Source organism: Marmota monax, unplaced genomic scaffold (genome assembly GCF_021218885.2).
Source record: "Marmota monax isolate L192 unplaced genomic scaffold, Marmota_monax_Labrador192_F-V1.1 WCK01_AAM20220418_F8-fsc00026, whole genome shotgun sequence".
NCBI lineage: Eukaryota > Metazoa > Chordata > Mammalia > Rodentia > Sciuridae > Marmota > Marmota monax.
Genome location: NW_026693108.1, coordinates 12,226,603 through 12,250,227, shown reverse-complemented (window position 1 = coordinate 12,250,227; position 23,625 = coordinate 12,226,603). Strand labels below are relative to the sequence as shown.

Below are 23,625 nucleotides of genomic sequence, written 5' to 3'. Positions count from 1 at the left end.
GCTCAATGTTGGCTGGATCCGAGTACGCAGAGAGAAGTGAAATGTGGTCAGAGAAAAAAGAGCCTCATGGGCTCTTGTTAAGGAATTGGGACTTGATCCCAAGGCTGGAAAAGCGCGGAGCAAGGTTTGCTAATCACATCTGCATTTCTCACTCTGGACTTTGAGTCTCCCCTTCTGTGCAGCCTCCATGTGCCACAATGAGCCTGTGTATGAAGCATCTTGAGGTCAAACATAGACTGTTCCTCCTAATCTGGGAATCCTTTTCAGTCTTCAGGGGTGTGTTCAAGTTTGTTCAGGGGCTATCCCTTGTTTGTATAGGAATGCCAAAGTGAAATCGTTCTTAGTCTGATATCCGGGATGATTAAATGACCAGCATCTGTAGTATGAATTAGATTTTAATGTTAACAATTTTTTGGAAGAATTTTTACTTCAAGCGGAAAACCATTATGAGATCTATACATGAATGCACATAAAAAGATCCTAATAATAAAAGATACAGAATTTCCCCCTGGGAAAAATAGGATAATGAAGAAATAAACCTTGATGTTTCATGTCCCTGGGATTTATCCCATGTGGGCACAGTTCTTGTTAATGCTTTTATCAAATTCTGGTGAAATTTTAGTGGACATACATTGCTTTTATAATTAGCCTGTTAAACAGCTACCCTACCCAAAGACAGGAATCTATTTCATACCATAAAAACTTAAAAAATCATTACTGGCCTTCACTTGAGTGGTCTTTTGAGTTATATGCAATTTAAAAAGAGGTAGGGATTGGAAAAACTAAAGTAAAATCCAAAAGGTAAAGTTATCAGTTAATACCAGCTGGTGCTAACTCTACACCATTATGAAACCTGTGAATTCACTTTTGGCATTGGCCAAAAATTGGTCTCAGTTAACATTGTTTTTGTAAGAGTGTTGGAAAAAACCAATGGAACTCTGTCACTCTTTCAAAATTGTTAGTGCAAACTACATTCATTTGTCAGGAGAAGAGATAAATGCAACGTGTGCTCTCCGAGTTTAAAAAAAAAAAAGTGTGTTTTAAATAAGACTTTAAACAAAGACTTCTTCTAGAGTTTTAGATCCATTGCTGGCTGCTTAGAAAATAGCTTTCTTGGTTCAGTTCACAATTCTGAAGTCTTCCCCATCAAGGGCTATCCAAAGGAGTGTCCTGCCCTGGGGACAGAGGCCAGGGCGCAGGCTGGGCCCAGTCCATCCTCGGCTTGTTTCCTGATCTTCACATCTGTGTCTGTGAGACAGGCCCCAGTGTGGGGTACAGGTCATTCTTTTCTGCATCCTTTTTCTTTTCATCCTCATCAAACTGAGCCTCGACCTCCGCTGGATTGATGTAGGTGTAGAATTTAGCCATGATGGCAAATATCACACAGACGACCAGAAGCAGCGCAGCAAACAGAATGTACTCAGCCCACTGCGAAGGAATCAGAGTTGCAGCAAGACAAAACCAAACAAAATAAGTCATATTCACGTGCATACTGAGCGAACATTTTCTTGCTATGTCTACGTAGAAGTTGCTATGGATTAAATTGTTATGGGAAGTTGGTAGGAACCAATACAGATTCAGATTGGCCAGCTTTTCTTGAATGCCTAAGTGACAGACAACATTTTTCTAACAGCATGGAGGTGCAGAAACACAGGATTTTGGAAAGATGAAAGAAAATTTCTAAAATACTCAAGCCTTAAGATACATGGCTGGTGCTGGAAGGATGCGGACCAAGAGAACAGCAAGCAGCACCCTTATGGGGAAAAGAATGTGCTGAGTTTTACCAAGGTGACACCCTGTGTTCTTCCTGGGTGCACCCTGTGCTTGCGAGCCCTCCCATCACACCCCTGATGGGAGCTGATCAGGAAAGGATGAGGACAGTGGGAAGAGACAACTGTGATGCCCCAGTGCTGAAGACAGTGTTGCAGTGTCCAGAAAGCCCTCATTTTATTTTAGCTGAAAAAAAATCAACCACTCAAAGATGGCTTTAACTTCAGGTATTATAAACATTTCTAGATAATAGGTCTAGTTTAGGGCTATTGAGTGGCATTAACTGAGGCTTGGAAAAATAGTTTCCAAGTAAACCACACTAAGGTGGTTTAACTCAACTTGGTTATTTCGGTTGTCAACTTCTAAAGTGTGGCACCAGGTGAAAATAAGAATCAGTACACACTTTGCCAGAAGGCCATTGATAGCAACCCTATCTGGTCAGTCTGGCCATTTTATCCAGCCACCAACCCAGTGACCACGTATTTAGAGGTGGCTGGGAAGGGTCTTGGGGACGACCATTAAAAGATTAGGCAGAGGTACATCCTCTTTCCTTTCCCGTCCCATACCTGCTCGCTGAAGTGGCCTGCCCCTGCCACAATAAGCACAATGATGTTGCCGAAAGCCACTGTCAACAGCCATCCTGCTTGGAGCACCGACTTCATGTTGGAAGGAGCCTGAGGAGACAAAGGAAAGAGAGTCTCAACTGGATGTCAGCCTCGGAGCAGAACCCGGCTCACTGACTTGCTCCATGGGCAGTCTACTGACCCTAAGTGCGCATTGGAGGCCAACTCGCTTCATTTAAACATGAAACGGGTAACTAGGCACCCAGCCTCCCCGCTGCAGGAGCATAAAGAATCCCCGGGCTTCCCTCTCCTCCCCGCGCCCTGAGCTCCTCTTGGTGAAAGGAGCAGAGCTCCAGGTGAACTGACTCAACCTCTGCAGGACAGTTTCCAGACCAAGCCACCCTCGCACCCCTCCCCCCAAATGGAGGCTGCTCTCTGGGATACAAGCTTGCTCTTTGCGGCTTCTCGGCCACGTCACCAAAACCTGTCTCCCAAGTCTCATCACCTATGTTATGGTCACCCCGTCTGTTAGACTGTGAGGTCATCACAGAAAGGCATTATCCAGCTCACAGTTACCATCTTTACTACAAACATAGAAGGCACTAGAAATTGTGGGTTACAGTAAGTGCAGTTTTAAAATAGTCTGGGACACTAAGCTCTGATGTGCATATCAACAAAATTTGCCTCATTTGTCTGCTGTGCCTAAAAGCAATATTTAAAACTTCTTAAAGCTAGGTCTTATTTGATGTTTTCACTGGTAGCCACAAAGAGATCTCAAATAAATCTAAAACATGATGAGGACACAGACCTGTAAATGAACACTTTCATGAATACTTAGTAGCATCTGCCTATTTCAAATTGTAGAATCTGCCACCATGATCCTGGTAGCAGTCATGAATATTGTTTTTTCCTACATAGGACTCGTAACTTCTAGAGTGACCACAGGAATTCAGACACACAATGGACGCACGCTCAAAAGCTAACAGCGTGGTGTTCTCACTCAGTGATCCTGTCAACCCCAAAGACCTTGGTCTGGGGAAAACATCATAATGCTTTCTAGAATTTTTAAAAACTACAAACATACAGCTATTCCAGATTTAAATTAAGTTCCTGCAGCATTTTATGAATCTAGGGGCGGAGATAGGAGGGGTGGTAAAGACAATGAACAAGAAACCTGTGAATATGAGAACTCCAGTCCTGTAATGGAGAAGACCACCTCGCCACAGGTGAGAAGAAAATACTGCGGGATTTGCAGAGCCATGTTAACTGTGTTGGGTGGAATATCTTCAAACTCCTCCAGTTTGGGGCAGCCATTACCCTAAACCATGAAAGCAAAAGCAGGAAGCTGAAACTGAAGTCAGGTAGCTTCTAGAATAACAGTTCTTCCCACAGGCAAACTGGGCTCGACCTTCTAGGGTTCTGTCAAGCAATTTATGAGAAAGTATGTGTCTTAAATGTGCAAGTGAAGCATTGCCTGTTATATTTGTGTGGGAATGGAAAATATGTTCACTAGCATTTTCCTTTTAAATAAGACAGGAGATTGGAAACCAGGTTTGTTTAAAACACTGCCATCCCTTTGAACTACACATTTCTCAAGTCCATGTTAAATAGTCTGTAAGGAGCTGGGTGTGGTGGCTCTTGTCTGTAATTCAGCTACTCTAGAGGCTAAAGCAGGAGGATCATGAGTTCAAGGCCAGCCTGGGCAATATAGCAAGACTGTCTCAAAATGAAAAAAATAAAAAGAGCTGGGTATGTAGCTCAGTGGCAGAGAGTTTGCCTAGCAGGTTTGATTCCCAGGAAAACGTAATAGTAATAGTAATAATAAGTCTATAAGTAAGCAATGGATACTGGCCAATGTGAACTTGTAATCAGTGTAAGTCAGTCTGAGGATTCTCTTCTAATGGTTATCTTAAGTCAATAATTAATTAGAGAAATAACTATAAGCCCATTTACAATACAAATCCTAATATTCCTCTCATTAAATGAATGTCCTTACTGTGAAGAGTCAGATCAGCACAAGGTGAGTAGAACTTCTAATACGATGCAATGAATTACTAACCTCCCTTTTGATCACATATGTATAAGCGCTACCAAATTCAAGGTTGGAAGATTCAAAATCTTGTGTACAGTCTTGTGAAATCTCTGTTGAGTTCACTATGATAGTTTTTCTATGAAAAGAAAGAATAACATTGTTAATGTCCTTGGTATTAAAGCCTCAAAAAATACTTGACACTCTTGTATCGGGAGCCAAGTGTCTAGTAGTACTTACTTGCCAGAAGGGAAAAACTGATATTCGCTGGCGTTGTGACTGGTGATGTTTTCAAAAACTCTCCCATCCATTGTAATGCTGATAACTTCATTAAAAGTATTTACAAATCTGAAACAGAAAACCGTGGTCTCATAACTGAACCAGATAGCAATTTTCTACAGTTCACAGGACACGCACCTGATATTGATCTATGACCCTTTTTTGAAGAAATTGAAGATGCTTACAGAAAATCCCTGGAGTCTAAAGAGAGACAGTTTAGCAACACTAGGTTGCCCCTGCTTGCCCACTCATGACAACAACCCTGAGAGAATTGATTTAACACTGTATTTATACATGTCGGGTACTGTTCTAATTACTTTGTAAGTATTACCTAGTCTACGGACATTTGGGGACACCGAGGAGGCACCAAATAGGGACTGAGCTTTGTGCTCCTTGCTTCAGAAGTGTTAAAGAAGTGAAGGGGGCTGTGATTATAGCTCAGTGGTAGAGTGCTTATCCAGCATGCATGAGGCACTGGGTTTGATTCTCAGCACCACATATAAATGAATAAATAAAAAAAAATAAAGGTCCATCAACACTAAAAAAAAATTAAAAAGAAGTGAAGGACCCCAAACAGAAGTTTCTCAGTACCTAGAACACAGCCTCCAAAAGGTTTTCTTCTGGAGGCAGGGAAGGAGACTTGTAATTTCTTTAACTGCTAGGAGGCTGGCTGTGACAGGGAAGGGTTACAAGGTCTGGAGAGGAAGAAGTGGGACAACCCAGTAAACATTTCCCACGTGGCTCTGGAGAGACAGCACCCTGCAGGAGTGGAACAACTGACGAGCCTGGGCTGCCTGCCCCAAGTCTTCCAGCCTCAGCGAGTTCCCCTGCCTCAGCTTCATGTGGAGCCAGGTGAGTTGCCTGCCTTCCTGGGACCAGACAGGTGGTGAACAGCAAGGACAGGTGATTAGAGATCACTTCCTTAGATGTTCCAGGCTATAGAAGATCCCAAAATTCTTGTACCACTCTAGGAATGAGGTGGATGCTAGGAATGAGCCCAAATAAGATCAGCTCATTTTTTCCCAACAAATAGGTGAGTGAAGGTTTATAGCAGATTATCTAATTTAGAGGACAAAAAGTAATAATGATGTACATCTAAGTACTAAAAAGAATAATTCAAACTTTGTATTCCTAAAATACATAACCAAGTTTTATCAGCTTTGTGACACATATTGATTCAATACAGTAGTTTATATATGTAATTTATAAAGGATATAATATTCATATGTAGTGGGCTCATACTCGAAATATTTTTATTAAAAGTGATCAAGAGTTTAAAGATCACCAGCCTAGAGAAAGTTCCTACATTTAAACAAAGAAACAGGTAAGAATGTGAAGTAAATGTGAATAAATAAATTGTGGTATATCCATACAGCGGAATTCTCTACAGTGGAAAAGTGAATGGATAAGAGATGTATACGTCAATATGGCTAAATATTAAAATAATTTCATACTATTTTTATAATATTATAGAATAACATGCGCAGGATATAACTTTTATATCACATTAAGCTTAAAAATATAGCAACAATATATTGTTTATGGACACTAGTATGGTTTACATATTAGGTGTCTCCAAAAGCTCATGTGTATGACAATGCAAGGAAGTTTAGAGGAGAAATGATTGAGTTGTGAGAGTCATAAGTTAAGTGAATTGATCCCCTGTGGGATTAACTGAGTGGTGATGGAAGGCAGGGAGGATGTGGCTGGAGGAAGGGGGAAGGGGGGCATGCCTTTATATTTTATATCTGGTGAGTGGAGTCTCTCTTTCTGCCACTTCCCTCTATCACATTTTTCTGCCATGATGTACAGTTTTACCTGGAGCCCTGAAGAATGGAGCTGGCTGTCTATGGACTGAGACCTCTGAAACTGTGAGCCCCCAAGTAAACTTTTCCTCCTTTAAAATTGCTCTTGTCAGGTCTTTTAATCACAGCAGCAAAAAAGCTGACTTAAAACAGAAAGTGGTACTGAGAGGTGGGGTTGTTGCTATAACTGACCTGACCATGTGGTTTAGAAGCTTTTGGAGCTTTATAGAATTTGGGGGAGGAATTTTGAGATGTTTAGCACTGCAAGCTGGAAATGCTGTAAGTGGACCTTAATGGACAATTCTGGTGGGAGCTCAGAAGACCAGAATGCCAATAGGACCATGGACAGTAAGACACGGATCAAAAGGGTTTGGAGGAAAGGGAGGATACTATTGGTAATTGGATTAGAGGACATTTGTGTTATGTTCTGGCTGATAACTTGCCTGAATTTTGCCTATTTCCTGAAACTTCCTGAGGGGCTGATTTAAAAAGCAATGGAATTCTTAACTGGTGGAAAAAATTTCTAGAGAGTATAGCATTCAGGTGGTGTCATGGACATTGCTGGTGGTTTTTAGCCAAATTTATTGTGCAGGAGCAGAAAGAAAAACAGAAAGATTTTAAAAACTTGGACTTGAAAGGTGGGAGTAAAACTGGGGCTAAGAAAGTTACAGTTTAAAAGAAATTCCTGTCAGTAAAGAAATGCTAAAGACTTTGCCAGAGACAGTAAGAAAGATAGCTTGAGGGCATCTCAGGAATTGGCAAGATCATATCCATCTCAGACTTAAGAAAGTACAAGTAAAAATTCTCTTGAGATGAGACCAGTGGGACACTCTTTTTGCATGAAGGGGCCAAGGAAGCTTTTTCAATGTGTTCACCCATCCAGGCACTCAGAGGTTGCTGCAGCTGTGGTCCCTGGAGGTTTGGCCACTGGTTAATATGGCTGTAGACCTTGGCAGCAACCATTTTGTGCTGGTTCTGCAGGATTGCAGGATGCTGGAGTTAGGGGGTCATGGAGACTTCCACCAAGATTTTAAAGGAAGATCTGAAAGGACAGGCAAAGTGCAGCAGGTTCAGAGTCCCTGCGGGCACCCCTTGAGAGGGCAATGCATAGAGATGTGAGGAGGAAGCAGAATTGCAGTGGAGATGCCTAAGATTAAGAAATGCCAGTACCATGGAACATCTGCTGATGAGGCTGAAGGAATCAAGCTGAGATCAGCCAACAGAAAGGCCATTTGGGCTAAAACCAACAAGGCCACAGGAGCAAAGTGACACAAGCCCTTTGGACAGAACCTCACAATGCCATGTGCCCCAGATGCTGGACGTGGAGCTACTGGAGTTGTTTGTTCACGTGGATTTCAGTCTTGTTTTGATCCTTTTCCTTCTTTCTGTGCCCCTATTTTTGTGAATGGAAATATTTACTCTGAACCTTTATATATTGGATACCTGTAAATCACTTTTGGTTTTTATAGGATCTCATGATGCAAATTTTCCCTGGGTCTCGAAGGAGATTTTGGACTTGAACTCTTGGGCAATCTTGAACAACTGAGACTATGGGAACTCTTGGAAATGGACTAAATGTATTTTGCATTGTGAGATGAGCATGAGCTTTTCGGGGAGAGAGGTGGAATGTTATGGCTTAGATATTAAGTGTCCCCTAAAAGCTCATGTGTGAGACATTGAAGTAGGTTTAGAGGAGAAATGATTGGTTATGAGAGCCTTAACCCAGTCAGTGTATTAATCCCCTGATGGATTAACTGAAGGCAGATAGGGTATGGCTGGAGGAGGTGGGCCTTGGGGTTGTGCCTTTGAGGTATATATTTTGTATCTAGCAAGTGGAGTCTCTCTCTGCTTTCTGATCATCATGTGAGTCACTTCCCTCCACCACACTCTTCTATCATGATTTACATCTCCCCTTGAGCCCTGAAGAAGATCTTGCTATGGATTATGGATTGAGACCTCTGAAACCTTGAGCCCCCAAATAAACTTTTCCTCCACTGCAATTGTTCTTGTCAGGTCTTTTAGTCACAGCAGTGAAAAAGCTGAGTAAAACAGATGTATATAATATATATCAATAGGTAATGTTAACAATGCATGAGAAGGATCAATATCAAACCCTCAACTAGTTTTGCCCTGAAGTATTATTATATTTTAAAGTTTCTATTTAAGGCAATCAATTAAGTCTTTCAACTTACTGATAACATGTGATCAAAAGGATTATATTTGCTTAAACTTTTACATGTTCTTCCTTTAATTCACTTTCCTCAGAAGTCTGACTTGCTGAAATTCTTGAAGTTATCAGTTATTTTCTCACATTGGGTTTCTAGAGCTTCCTGTTTATTTTTTTTATGTGTTGTCTCTGGGGCATTACTAAAATAATAAAACCCTTGATCCATTAAGAATTTTATATTTTCGGTGAATAGAAAAAGGTTTCTCTTTTACCACATGGGTGGAGGTGATAGTGGGTTCAATGTGTTACTGATCTCATGTGTCTCTCTTCATTTCCAAGATTTCATCAAAGACATTTTTTTTAAAAAAATAAGTTTTTATAGCATGGTACCAGATCAGAAAAGGATACCACAATCTAAATTTTCCAAAGTTTCCAAAATTAGGATGCTTTTGAAGAAATCAAAGCAAGGGAAACCATGGTCTGAGGCAAAAACGAAAGCCCAGAGGTGCTTCTGGCTCACAATCAAAAACAGAGCCCAGGAAAGCACCAGGGGACTGTCATCAGTGTATCTCCCTCCTGATCCAGGAGGGCTGCTGTGTGTATGTGCATGTAGGAAGGACAGAAGGACGGCTCCAGAGACCTGAAAGAAGGTGTTGTGTTCTGAGCTGTATCCCTCCCAAATTCCCATGTTGGTGTGTGAGACCTCAGTACCTCAAAATGGGAGTATTTAGGGAGAAGGTCCTTAAAAAGATAAGATTAGGTCACAGGGTGGCCTTAATCAAGTAGGACTGGTGTCCTTGCAGGAACAGCAGAGCAGGACACAGGTATGCACAGAAGGAGAAACACACGAGGACACAAAGGCGGCCCTCTGCAGGCCAAGGAGGCAGGCCTCACAAGAAACCAACCCTGCTGGCACCTCCACCTCAGACTTCCAGCCAGAAGAACTGCTAGAACCCAAATTCCTGTGTGAATAAGCCACCCAGCATGTGGGAGTTTATCATGGCATCCTAGAAAAATCAAATAGAAGAGAACAAAGAAAATGAAGGAAGAAATAAAGAACTGAAAGAGACTTGTGTTGGTAGATGAATGACATTATACCCATGCGAGGTAATACTGCGGGAAATTATGGGAGAGCCAAGAGGAAGAAGGCACAAAGAGCCGGAGGGGAAGTTAAGTCAATTACAAGGACCAGCAGATGCAAATTTTCTTTTTTTTTTTTTTTTTTCTTTTCAGTATGAGCAAGTGCCAGTAGGTAAGAAGCCATAGAAGCCAGTCTCCAAAACTCTGGGAGGAAATGGCATCCAACCAAGGAGCCAAGTGTGAGAAGAGAAAGACACTTCCAGGTGAGCAGGGACTTGACTTCACCTTATAGTTTCTGGTGGTGACATATTTGAGCATAGGCTGCAGCAAGACAAGAGCCCAAGAAAGGGACACAGAATCCAAGCAGGAATGTGCCCCCACCTGGTATACGGTGGAATAGCCTCTGAGGACAGAGCCTCAGAGGGACACAGAGCAAGGGCTTCCAGGAAAGAACAAAAGCTGTGCAAGAGAGCATTCACCCATCAGGGGACCTCGGGTGTGCCTGGTGGAACATAAGGGGAACAGGTGTGGAGTGGCCTGTAGGGAGCGGGCGGGGGTGGTGAATGCACTCAGGGCTTGGCCCAGGAAGGCTCTGCTCCCCGGCAGCGGCAGCGGCGAGCGGAGGACTGGCATGCCCTGCCCCATGGCTGGATTTGGTGGGAGGCTCCTGAGAATCAGACTTTCAGAAGAGATTGGGTACTGCGTAGCCCTAGGGTCAATCTGGTCTTTCCAGAGAAGGCCCCAACCAACAAAGGCCCCGAGGACAAACAGACTTCAGGGCCACCTTCTGGACCTCTCCTCACAGACCACCGCAGAAACAGTACCCTGGGAGCGCACCCAGCTGGTCCAACTGACAGCACAGCCCAACACAGCTCACCTCACACTGTGAGAAGGAAGCTGAGTCTTCAATCTCAGGCCACTGCTACTGGCAGCTCAGAGAGCAACACACAAAAAGGAAGGGGTGACCACCCCACCCCTTGCTCTCTCTCTGATTATGTAACACAAGAAGAATTGGAAGGAGACTGTTGGACATAGACAGTGACCACCCAAACTGGGGAACTATTTTGGCTACCTTAGTGGAGACAGTTCCTTCATTCTTCATTAAATTTTTTTTTTTTTTTATTCTTTCCGTGTGAGTGTGTGTGTGTGTGTGTGTGAGTTCTTGCTGTGCTGATTGGTTCAGGGACATATATAAATACACTTGTTATTTTTTCTCTCATTCTTAGCATTTTTTTAATATTTATTTTTTAGTTGTAGTTGGACACAATACCTTTATTTTATTTATTCTTATGTGGTGCTGAGGATCGAACCCAAGGCCTTGCATGTGCTACCACTGAGCCACAATCCTGACTCCTCATTCTTAGCATTTTTTAAGGTAATTATTTTTTCCTAGCATTGTCTTTTGAGGGTTCAGGAATTTTGGATTGCATATTTTAGTTTGGTTTTGTATTATTTTTATTTGTTTATTTTTCTTGTTTCTCTTTCTTTCTTATTTTCTCCTGCTAATGACCAAATTCTATTGTTTTCTTTCCCAATACTTTGCTTCTTCTAATGCCCCCCTTCTTTTCATGTAAACATCACCTGCCACATCTCTTCTGCATTCTCTGTTCACTTTTTGAAATTATAAACGCTTTCTAACTTTCTAACATATTTTATTTCCCCCTAATTAATTGTACTTTTACCATCTTTCAGAACTAATTGGCTTATATAACTCCTACTCCCACTATTTTTTTTCGGGGGGGAGGTACTGGGGATTGATTCAGATGCACTCTACCACTGAGCCACACCCCTAGCCCATCCTGCCCCCACCAATAAGACTGATACACACATTACTGCTGTGAATGATAGAGTTGACACTTGCTGTTTGCTTTAAAGCCAGATCTAGTTTATGGTTATTATTTTTACTGTTGACAGTTGCTGAACCTACCATTCCTGTTTATTGGTGATAATTAATGTTGAAGATGTCATCTTTGGAGTTGGGTATTTACTTTAATGCCATATATTGTTTGCAATGGTTGTTACTATTGTTTATTTCACTCCACTTCAGAAGGTTTTGGGAACCTACATGGACGCTAAAAGTTCACAGATTAGAGACTGCTGCTGCTGAGCTGAGCATTCCCTGACATCACTCCAACTCAGAAGTAAGGGGACAAAAGCCCCCAACAACAACAACAGGATCCAAGGAGGAACAGAAAGGAACTTCATTTCCCACCCCTTGGCTCATACACAAAACAGAGAGAAGTTCCAGAACTACAAGGTAATTACTCACAGAAGGACATGTGCCAAAAAGAGGTAATGGAATCCACCTTAATCAACATGCAAGTCCAAGACCTCAAAAAACATGAGAAAATAGGCAAAAAAAATTTCCCCCAAAATTCACAATTCCCCAACAAAGGATCATACTGATAGAAAGCCCAGAGAAAGATTATAAAAAACTAATTATAAGCAGTATGAAGATTTCTTGGAAAACTGCGAATGGAACCACCATTTGACCCAGCTATCCTACTCCTCATTCTATACCCAAAGGACTTAAAAACAGCACACTACAGGGATACAGCCACATCAATATTTATAGCAGCACAATTCACAATAGATAAACTGTGGAACCAACCTAGATGCCCTTCAATAGATGAATGGATAAAAAATGTGGCATATATATACAATGGAATATTACTCATTGATAAAAGAGAATAAAATGATGACATTTGCAGGTAAATGGATGGAGTTAGAGAAGATAATGCTAAGTGAAGTTAGCCAATCCCAAAAAACCAAATGCCAAATATTTTCTCTGATATAAGAAGGGATATGAATTACAGTGGATGGGGTAGAGAGAGAAGATGGGAGGGGAGGGAGGGGGGATGGTAGAGGATAGGAAAGGTAGCAGAATACAACAGTTACTAATAGGGCATTATGTAAGAATGTGGATGTGTAACCGATGTGATTCTGCAATCTGGATTTGGGGTAAAATTGGGAGTTCATAACCAACTTGAATCTAATGTATGAAATATGATATGTCAAGAGCTTTATAATGTTTTGAACAACCAATAAAAAAAAAAGAAGGCTGATTCATAGTGGGGTAGGGAGTGGGAGCATAGGAGGAATAGATGAACTCTAGATAGGGCAGAGGGGTTAGAGGGGAAGGGAGGGAGCATGGGGTTATAAATGGTGGTGGAATGTGATGGACATTTTTATCCAAAGTACACGTATGAAGACACAAATTGATGTGAATATATTTTTGTATACAACCAGAGATATGAAAAATTATGCACTATATGTGTAATAAGAATTGTACTGCATTCTGCTGTCATATATAAATTAAAAAAATAAAAAATGAGAATAACAGTGAAATTTATATCAAGAGATTATTGTGAGGCTTTGATAACTCAATGAGTGTCAAGGGTGTGAAACAGACTGGTAGAGAATATCCAGTGGATGTGAGCTGCTGCCAGTATCATGACACCTCCTTCCTTTTCACCTTCCTACCTTCCTACCAAGTTGCTCTTCTCCAGAATAAATGCCCTTCACTTATTAGCTATAGCCGAGATGTGGTTTTGGTCTTCATGATTATGGACTCTTGTGTCTGTAAGGTCAGCAATTTAAAAATAATTGCTTTGTCCAAAAATAAACACAACTTTGGAAGTGTTGTCCAACTAAAAAAGATGCTTAATAAGCTACAAGAAGGTCTAAGGAAGAAATTAGGACAGCATATACAGGATGTGAAAGACCATTTTAATAAAGAAATAGAATAGTAAAAAGAAACCAAACAGAGCTCCTAGAAATAAATACATATAAAATAGTACCTCAGCTTCTCCAGGCCTTAAAGACAGGTTATATGATCTTGAGTACACAGAATGTAAATTTATTACATTCAAGCCAGCCTCAGCAATTTAGCAAGGCCTGCAGCAACTCAGCAAGATTCTGTCTCTAAATAAAATAAAAAATGGGCTGGGGATGTGGCTCAGTGGTAGAGTGCCCCTGGGTTTAATCCCTGGTACCAAAAAACAAAAACAAACAAACAAAAAAACAAAAAAAACCCCCAAAACTCCCACAAAAACCAAAAAACCAAGATCCAACTATATGCTGTTTACAAGAGACTTATCTTATAGGTAAAGACATGCACAAGCTGAAGGTAAAAGGATGGAAAAAAAAAATCCCATTCATGCCGACCACAAAAACAAGCAGGAGTAGCTATTCTCATATCTAATGAAGCAGATTTGAAGCAAAAATTAATCAGAAGAGACAAAGAAGGTCATTATATACTAGTAGAGGTAAAAATCCAACAAGAATATATAACCATAGTAAATTTATGCCCCAAATATCAACGCACCCAATTACATGGAAAAAAATGCTCCATGACATTAAATCCAATAGTCTCCAGCATAATAATACTGGGTGATTTTAACACACCCTTATCACCAATAGACAGGTCACCAAAACATAAAATCAATGAAGATATCTCCAACCTAAATAACACTAGAAATCAAGTGAACCTAATGAACATCTACAGAATATTTTACCCCCAAACAGCTGACTCTACCTTCTTCTTAGCTGTGCATGGAACTTTTCCCAAAATAGGTAATATTCTAGCCAAAAAACAAATCTTAGCAAATATAAAAAAATTTTATAGAATCCCATGTATCCTATCAGATTGTAATGGAATGAAGCTAGAAATAATAGAAACCACATAAACACACAGAGATTGAATAATGCTCTTTTAAATAAAGTATGAATCAAGAAAGAAATGGGAATAGAAATCAAGAAATTCTTAGAAATGAATAATAACAGAGTATAACATGTCAAAATCTCTGAGATAGTGTGATAGCAATTGAAAGAGGAAAATTTATAGCCCTGGTGCTATAAAAATTAGAGAGATTCAAAATAAGCAAGCTTATGTTCCACCTCATTGCCTTAGAAAAAGAACAAACACCCAAACCAGTAGAAAACAGGAAACAACTAAGATCAGAGCTGAAATCAATGAAATTGAGGATAATAAAACAATATAAAGGATCAATGCAATGAAGAGTTGGTTCTTTAAAAGATAAATAAGATTTACAAACCCTTAGCCAAACTAACCAAAAGAAAGTGTGAGAAGACACAAATCAGCAAGATCAGAGATGAAAAAGGAGATATCACCACAGAACCTTTTGAAATCTAGAGGAATATCAGAACCTATTTTGAAAATTTATACTCCAGTAAACTAGAAAATATGGAAGACACTGACAAATTTCCAGACACACATGACCTACATAAATTGAATCAGAAAATATATAGAAAACCCAAACAGACCATTATCAAGTAATGAAATTAAAACAGTGATTAAAAGCCTTCTAAAAAAAAAAAAAAAGAAAAGCCCAGGACCTGACAGATTCTCAGCTGAGTACTACCAGACCTTTACAGAAGAACTAACACCAGTCTTTCTTAGATTATTCTATGAAATCGACAGGGAGGAAACACTCCCAAATACATTTTATGGAGCCAGTATAACCCTGATACTAAAACAAGACAAAGACAAATCAAGGAAAGAGAACTACAGACCAATATCCCTCATGAACATTGATGCAAAAATCCCTAATAAAATATCAGCAAACTGCATTCAAAAATACATCAAAATGATAGTACACCACAATCAAGTGGGTTTCATTCCAGGGATGCAAGGTTGGTTCAGTGTATGCAAATCAATAAACATTATTCAGCACATAAAAGGAATTAAGGACAAAAATCACATGATCATCTCAATAGATGCAGAAAAGACCTTTGATAAAATGTTAGGGATCAAAGGAACTTACCTCAACATCACAAAGACTGTTATGATATACCAAAAGCCAACATCATACTATATAGAGAAAAACTAATAAGAGAATTTCCTCCAAAATCAGGATCAAGACAGGAAGAGAAAATCAAAGGGATGCAAATAGGAAAAGAAGTCAAACTATCTCTGTCTATTGACAATATGATCCTATATCTAGAAAACCCCCCAATTCCACCAGAAGACTTGTAGAGTTTATAAATGAGTTTAGCAGGATGGATACAAGCTCAACACCCATAAATCAATAGCTTTCCTATACTCCAACAGAGATTCAGCTGGGGAAGAAATCAGGAAAAGCATCCCACTCATGATAACCTCAAAAATAAATAAATTAATTAAATAATTTGGAATTAATCCAACCAGGATTACCTTCTACAATGAAAATTATAGAACACCAAAGAAAGAAAATGAAGAAGACCTGAGACAGAAAGATAGAAAGACATACCATGTTCTGGGATAGGCAGAATCAATATTGCCAAAATGGCCTTATTACCAAAAGAAATACACAGATTCAATGCAATCCCCATCAAAATACCAATGACATTCTTCACAGAATTAGGAAAAACAACTCTTAAATTCATTTGGAAGAATAAGAGACTCAGAACAGACAAAGCAATACTAAGCAAGAAAAGTGAAGCAGGAGGCATCACAGAACCTGATCTGAAATTATACTATAGAGCTGTAGTATCAAAAACAGTGTGGTACTGACATCAAAATGGACATGAAGACCAATGGAACACAAGAGAAGACAGAGACAAATCCACATACTTAGAGCCTCCTGGTATTTGACGAAGTGCTAAAAACCTATTTTGGAGAAAAGACAGCCTTTTTAACAAATGGTGCTGGGGAAACTGGATAGCTATATGTAGAAAAATTAAACTAGACCCATGAATCTCACCCTGCACAAAACTCAAATTGAAATGGATCAAAGACTTAGGAATTAGAACAGAAGCCTTACAATTGCCAGAAGAAAACATAAGGTCAATACTCTATCATATAGGTGCTGGCATTGACTTCCTTAGCAAGGACCCCGAAGCATAAGAAATAAAACTAAGAATCTATAAGTGGAATGCCATCAAATTAAAAAGCTTCTGTACAGCAAAGAAAATGATTAAGAGTGTGAAGAGAGAGCATACAGAATGGGAAAAAATCTTGGTCAGCTGCTCCTCTGATAGAGAATTAACATCTAGAATATACAAAGAATTCAAAAAACTTAACACCAAAAAAACCAAATAGCCCAATCAATAAATGGGCAAAATAACTAGAGAGAAACTTCTCAAAAAAAAGAAACACAAATGGCCAATAAATATATGAAGAAATGTTCAACGCCTCTAGCAATCAGGGAAATGCAAAACAAAGCTACACTAAGGTTTCACCTCACTCCAGTCAGAATGGCAAGGATCAAAACCACAAACAATAGTAAATGCTGGTGAGGCTGTGGGGAAAGAAAAGATACACTTGGACATTGTTGGTAGGACTGCAAACTAACACAACCACTTTGGAAAGCAGTATGGAGATTCCTCAAAAAGCCTGGGATGGAACCACCGTATGACCCAGCTATCCCACTCCTTGGTATTTTCCCAAAAGATCTAAAATCAGCATATGACAGCAACATGTCACATCAATGTTTATAGCAGCACAATTCATAATAGCTAAATTAAGGACTCGGTCCATTCATCTATTGACAAGCATCTAGGTTAAGAAACTGTGATATATACATACATATGTATATTATATATATATATATATATATATATATATATAAAATGGAGTTTACTCAGACATAAAAAAGAATAAAATTATGGCATTTGCTGATAAATGGATGGAAATGGAGAATATCATGCTAAGTGAAATAAGGCAAACTCAGAACTCAAAGATCAAAAGTTTTCTCTCATATGTGGAAAAATAAAGGAAAGAGGGAGGAAAGGATAGGATAACATTAGAACCACTCAAATACAAATTAATAGAGAAGCAAAAGGAAGTCTAGTAGAGTAGAAGAAGGAGAAAGGGAGGGGGAGGAGAGATAGGAGGTGGAGGAAGATGGAATCAACAACTGAAACAGAGCTGAGCATGGGTCAAGTGCAGTGGTGCAGGCCTGTAATCCCAGTGGCTCGGGAGGCTGAGGCAGGAGGATCACGAGTTCAAAGCCAACCTCAGCAACTTGCAGTAAGGCATTTAGCAAATCAGTGAGACCCTGTCTCTAAGTAAAATATAAAAAATGTCCAGGGATATGGCTCAGTGGTTAGAAAGGTCACAGGACATAAAGACAACAACAACAAAAATTTCCATTACAAAATGAACAATTGGAAACTGAAATTTAAAACCATATCATGCTAAGTGAACCCAGCCCTGGGTTCAATCTTCAGTATCAAAAAAAAAAAAAAAAAGGAACTGAAAATAGATTTCCATGCATGTATAAGTTTGTTGGGATGAACCCAACTACTATGTATAACTATGGAGCTCTAATAATAAACAAATAAATAAATTGGACTTCACCAAAACTTTTTTAATATTTATTTTTTAGTTGTAGTTGGACATAATCTCTTTATTTCACTTATTTATTTTTATGTGGTGCTGAGGATTGAACCCAGGGTCTTGCACATGCGAGGTGAGCGCTTTACCACTGAGCCACAACCCCAGCCCCACACAAAAACTTTTTAAAAAGTTAGATTACAGAACAATTTTAGTTTCAATGAAGTCTAATTTATCAAATTTTTATTCTATGGATTTGCACTTTTGGTTTAATATCTAAGATTTTTAATGTTTCTTACATAAATTTTGTAGTTTGGCATTTTAATATGGATCCATAATCAATTTTGAGCTGACTTGCATATAAAATGCATAAAAATTTTTATGTAATTTCTCTACAAGAATTTTATGTAAGACATGAGATTTAGTTCATGTTTTTAAACATATGAATGTCCAAATGTTTCAGTTTCAGCTGTTGAAAGACTTTCTTTAATCCATATGGTTATCTTTGCACTTTTGACAAACAGCAGTTGGCTATACCTGTGTAGGTTTATTTCTGGACTATTCCATTGATCCATTAGTCTATTTCTTTGCCAATAACGTTTTATTTTGACTTCTGTAACTTTAGGTAGTCTTAAATAGTAGTGATATGAGCACTGCAACTTTATTCTTTTTGAAAACTATTTTGGCTATTCAAATTCCTTTGGCTTTCCATATATATATATAGTGTGTGTGTGTGTGTGTGGTGTGTGTGTGTGTGTGTAGGTGTGTGGTGTGCTGGGGATTGAATGCGTGCAAGGCAAGCACTCTACCAGTTGAGCTATATCCCAGCCCTCCATATAATATTTTAATCATTTTGTTTATATTTACATAAATAATGCCATGTAATGATAGGGTTTACACTACACCTATAGCTCAATTTGGGGAGACTTGCCATCTTTACTGTTTTAAGTCTTCCCAGTTTGAACGTGGTGTTTCTCTCCATTTACTTTGCGGCTCCCTGGTTTCTTTTAGCCTAAGCATCTGTAGTTTTCAGCATCTGTGGGGGGCCATCCTCGCACGTGATTTGAGTTCCCTCCCTGGCTGGGTGAGAGGCGCTTAGGCACAGCTGTGTCAGAGCTATTCCCCACCCTTCTCCAGGTCCGAGGGCTTGTCCGTGCAGAGGCGTGTCTGGCCACTGCCCTGAAGACCCAATCGTCCCCCCTGACCTTGGGATGCTGCCCCCCTTAATCTTCACTGGATGGGATTTTCCCCAGAATTTTTTGTTCCCCAATAAAAGTCCACTCCCTGGCGTGTTCTCTCTCGCTAGCCTCTTCAGTGACCTTGCTACCGCATTAGGTGGCTGGAGGCAGGAGCTAGGAGGAGCTGTCCTGGAGCTGGTTTAAAAGGTAATTAGAGTCTTGTCTCTTTAATTTAAAACTCCCTAGTGGTTTCTCACGACTTGAACCTTCTTTCATGAAGCCAGCGCGGGTTGCATGGCAGAGCACTCAAATGCTGTCCATGTTTTGTTAGACTTATATTTACGCATTTCATATTTTGAGGGGACATATTATAAACGGTATGGTTTTAAAGTTTAGTTTCCAATTGTTCATTTTGTAATGGAAGTTTTTGCTGCTGTTGTCTTTATGTCCTGTGACCATTCCTAAACTCATGTATTGATTTTATGAACTTTTTGGGTCAAGTTCTGAGGTCTTTCTATTATAGACAGTAGTCAACTGTGATAGCTTTACTTCTTCCTCTCCAATCTACATGCTTTTACTTCTTTCTTTTTCTTGTCTCATTGCTCTAGCATCCAGAAGGATGTTGGATGGGAGGGGAGAGTGGACAACGACCCTTGTTCCTGGTCTTGGGGGGAGTATTCAGACTTCTACTATGAAGTGCAACATACTTGAGTTTTTGCAGGTGTCCTGTTTAAGGGTAAGAGAGTTGTCTCCTATTCCTAGTTAGCTGAATTTTTTAAAATCATGAATGGATTGTGAATTTTATCAAATGGTTTTTCTGTATTAATTAATAAGAAGGTATGGATTTTCCTCTTTAGTTTCTTAAGGTGATAGATTATGTTGATTGATTTTTAAAACTTGTTCTTTTTAGATATATATGACAGTAGAGTGTATTTAAACATATTATATGTACATAGAGTATAACTTATTCAAATTAGTGCCCCATTCTATTTTTGGGGGGCTATTGGGGATTGAACTCAGGGGCACTCAACTACTGAGCCACATCCCCAGCCTTATTTTGTATTTTATTTAGAGACAGGGTCTCACTGAGTTGCTTAGTGCCTTGCTGAGTTGCTGAGGCTGGATTTGAACTCGTGATCCTCCTGCCTCAGCTTCCGGAGCCCCTGGGATTACAGGCATGTGCCCTTGTGCCTGGCTAGGATCCCGTTCTTGTGGTTGTACATGATATGGAGTTTCACTGGTGGTGCAGTCATTTGTGAACATAGGAAATTATGTCTGATTCATTCTACTGTCTTTCCTATTCTCATTCCCCCTCCCTTCCCTTCATTCCCCTTTGTCTAATTCACTGAACTTCTATTCTTCCTTCCCCTCTTATTGCGTTTTAGCACCCTCAAATCAGAGAGAACATTGGCCATTAATTTTGGGGGATTGGCTTATTTTGCTTAGCACGATAGTCTCCAGATCCATCCATTTACTGGCAAAATTCATAAAGCCATTCTTTTTTATGGCTGAGTAAGATTCCATTGTGTATATATACCACATTTTCTTTATCCATTCATCTGCCAAAGGACACTAGGTTGGTTCCATAGCTTAGCTATTGTGAGTTGAACTGCTATAAACATTGAGGTGGTTGCAGTGTTGATTGATTTTTAAAACTGAATATTGAACTAGCCTTCCATTCTTGGAAGAAATCCCATCCTCTCTCTTTCTATCCTGGGCTTCACTCTGGGTACACATTACTTCCATCAGAAGCTGCCAGAACTCAAAGTTTTAGAGAAAAACTCATACCAGTCCCCAAGAAAGGCAGGATCATAACTTTTTTCTAACAAATTGAGTGGATGTAGTATATTCTTGGTTATCAAATATACTCATGTAGCTTTGGGATTTGAATTGGTGAATATTCATGACGTGGGCAAAGGCATGATACACACTACAATCCCAGTCACACAAAATGTGATGCTGTGTATCAGGCTTTTCCACGTGCATGTCCTGGAGGGACTGTCCGACCAAGCTGCTGGTGCCTGGATAGCTTTGCTCTTTGCTTGTGTTTTTCTATTTCCTGTAATGTACATGGTAACTTTTATTTTAAAAATTAAAGTTATTTTTTTTTTTAAAAAAAAAGAAGAAAGAAAGACTCATACCTGATTCCATTTTCTCCTTTTTCTGGCTTCTTGTTAAGCCCATCCTTTACCTGAGAGAGAAAAAAAAAATAGAAAAACACTTCCCATATCTCAACCATTAGAATCAGTTCACGTGAACATTTCAGCCCTGAGGAGAAGGACACGACCCTCATCCCGGGCGTTAAGGCATCATGAGCACCGGGGAGGCTCCCTTCAGCCCTGCTCTTCTTCCAGGCTAACCTGTACCTTTAGGAGTCTTGATCCTCGACTGCCCATGGTGCCAAAGAACACTACTCCCAAGGATTTAGGACAAGCCACTCAACAGCTCCCTAACTAAGCCAGTGACCAAGGGAATCAGCTGCAGGTCGCAGTTTCGTGGAGGCTTACTTACACCCTCGAAAAAAGAGCCCGAGTCTCCCTCTCGAGTTCAGTGCATCCCTCCTTTACGTGCTCAATGGCATCATGTGTGTGTCTCCATGTTCTTATCAGATATTTTGTATGGATTTTATTGCTTGTATCTGAAATACTCTGTTTTTCTAGAGATTGCTCTAATTTGATGCAAATTTTTTTAAAAAATGAAATTAAAGATATATTTAAAACTTTGTCTCAAAAAGACCCTGAGAACACACCTATGTACTATGTGTGACACACACACACACAAATGTGCATACATAGCGCACACGCATGTGCACACATACACATCATACCATGCCCAGTTCTTTTTTAAAAAATTAATTAATATTAGCCCTTCCTACCCACCAAACTGTTACAGGAAGTCAACTGACTTGTGTTCTTGAAAAGGATAGAAGCTGAGGATTATCTGAGGTCAAACGAAGTCACACCAATAGCAAGCTGTGTCACAGTCGCTAACAGCATCAGTGTCAAGGACTCACCACTCGGTACTGACTAGGTGCCCACACTAGAAGGGTGTAGCGATGGCCCTTCTCAAAGTCCTGAGTTACTGTTGAGACTGGTGACCCGGTGGAAGAAATGTTGATGCTTGTCAGCTTGTTTACATCAAAAGGCATATATTCCTTGGTCTGAGGGTAGAGGGAGGAGTCAGAGTCAATACCAGGGTCCTGTTATGCAACGTGCATTTGACCTTTGCGATAGCATGTTATTTGACATACAAGTTTCCAAGTTCATGTTCACACACACCGAAAATGCATTGTGGAGAACTGAAGTTTATTCCTCTTAGCCTCCCAATAACCTTCATGAACTGTCATGAAGTTTTTTAGTATTCCACAAGATTCTACTTTTCATCAAGCATTTTAGTTATTATTTTTTTAATATTTATTTTAGTTGTAGTTGGACACAATACCTTTATTTTACTTATTTTTATGTGGTGCTGAGGATTGAACCCAGGGCCTTGCACGTGCCAGGTGAGCGCTCTACTGCTGAGCCACAACCCCAGCCCCTTACTTACTGTTTTATAAAAATAAGTGCTGTGGAAATGATTTCTACCATTGCACAAACAACAGCATCAGGGGAGAAGCAAGAGCCCTGGTGGGACTCAATCCTGGCTGTCCCAAGCATCGGGACTCAGACTCTTAACCTTCAAGGTTACTAGTTTGGCAGGGTCTAAGGTAATGGATCCAACCGTGACTGATGAGGAATTAGAGCGGCTCATGTAATCTTGGGGTTAGGACCCAGGTATCAAAATTTTCAAAGCTCTCCATGTGATTCCAGTCTGGATTTAAGATTGAGAACCAGAACAATGCTGTCAAGAGCAGGGTTTTCTGACCTTGGCACTGCTGACCTTTGAGTGAGATAACTCTCTGTCACGGAGGACCATCTGTCAACATCACTGACTCCTACATATGAGATGCCAAGAGCATGTTCCTAGTCACAATGACAAAGAGTATCTATAGAGGTTGCCAAATGTCCCTTAGGGGAAAGTCACCCCTTTAGAATGTGGACCTTCCCTGATGTTTGGAGTGTGGTTTTTGTGTAGCAACAGAAGCAGAACCCAAGAGCTTGTGGGCACACAGCATTGCAGATGTGCTGACTTAGAACCTGAGTTCTCAAGAGCTCCCAGGGCATCTGCACTTCCACAAAAGCTGGAGGCCTGCTGGTTTAGGGTACATGACATCAAGAGATTTGGACATTTCCCTCCTGGGCTGGTCTCGGGTAGTATCCAAGGACCAAGAGAAACACCTTCTCCAAATCCTATTATAACTCAGGCCAGAAGATGAAAAAGAAAGTGACATTTCCCTCCACTTACTTGAGACATTTGGCCAAGTGTCACCATCTCTCCAGGAAAAGATATAGTCATATTATCATTTCCTATATTCAAGACTTTAATTTGGACTTCGTTTCCTTGGGGGAAGACTGGAAGAGTTTTCTGAGGGGGAAA

The 23,625-nt window shown here is 40.0% G+C and overlaps 1 protein-coding gene across 1 annotated transcript in view; it reads right to left on the bottom strand.

Moving 5' to 3' along the window:
* Positions 1-379: 379 nt before the first annotated feature.
* Slc15a1 (solute carrier family 15 member 1) overlaps positions 380-23,625 on the bottom strand; it is a 53,556-nt gene continuing 30,310 nt past the window's right edge. The window contains exons 16-23 of the mRNA XM_046454901.2: positions 23,494-23,613; positions 22,163-22,309; positions 21,291-21,340; positions 4,603-4,710; positions 4,393-4,501; positions 3,508-3,651; positions 2,337-2,444; positions 380-1,428 (exon numbers count right to left, since the gene is read on the bottom strand). Coding sequence (XP_046310857.1) covers positions 1,237-1,428; positions 2,337-2,444; positions 3,508-3,651; positions 4,393-4,501; positions 4,603-4,710; positions 21,291-21,340; positions 22,163-22,309; positions 23,494-23,613 — 978 coding nt within the window. The 3' untranslated portion in view covers positions 380-1,236. The remainder of the gene's footprint in view (positions 1,429-2,336; positions 2,445-3,507; positions 3,652-4,392; positions 4,502-4,602; positions 4,711-21,290; positions 21,341-22,162; positions 22,310-23,493; positions 23,614-23,625) is intronic.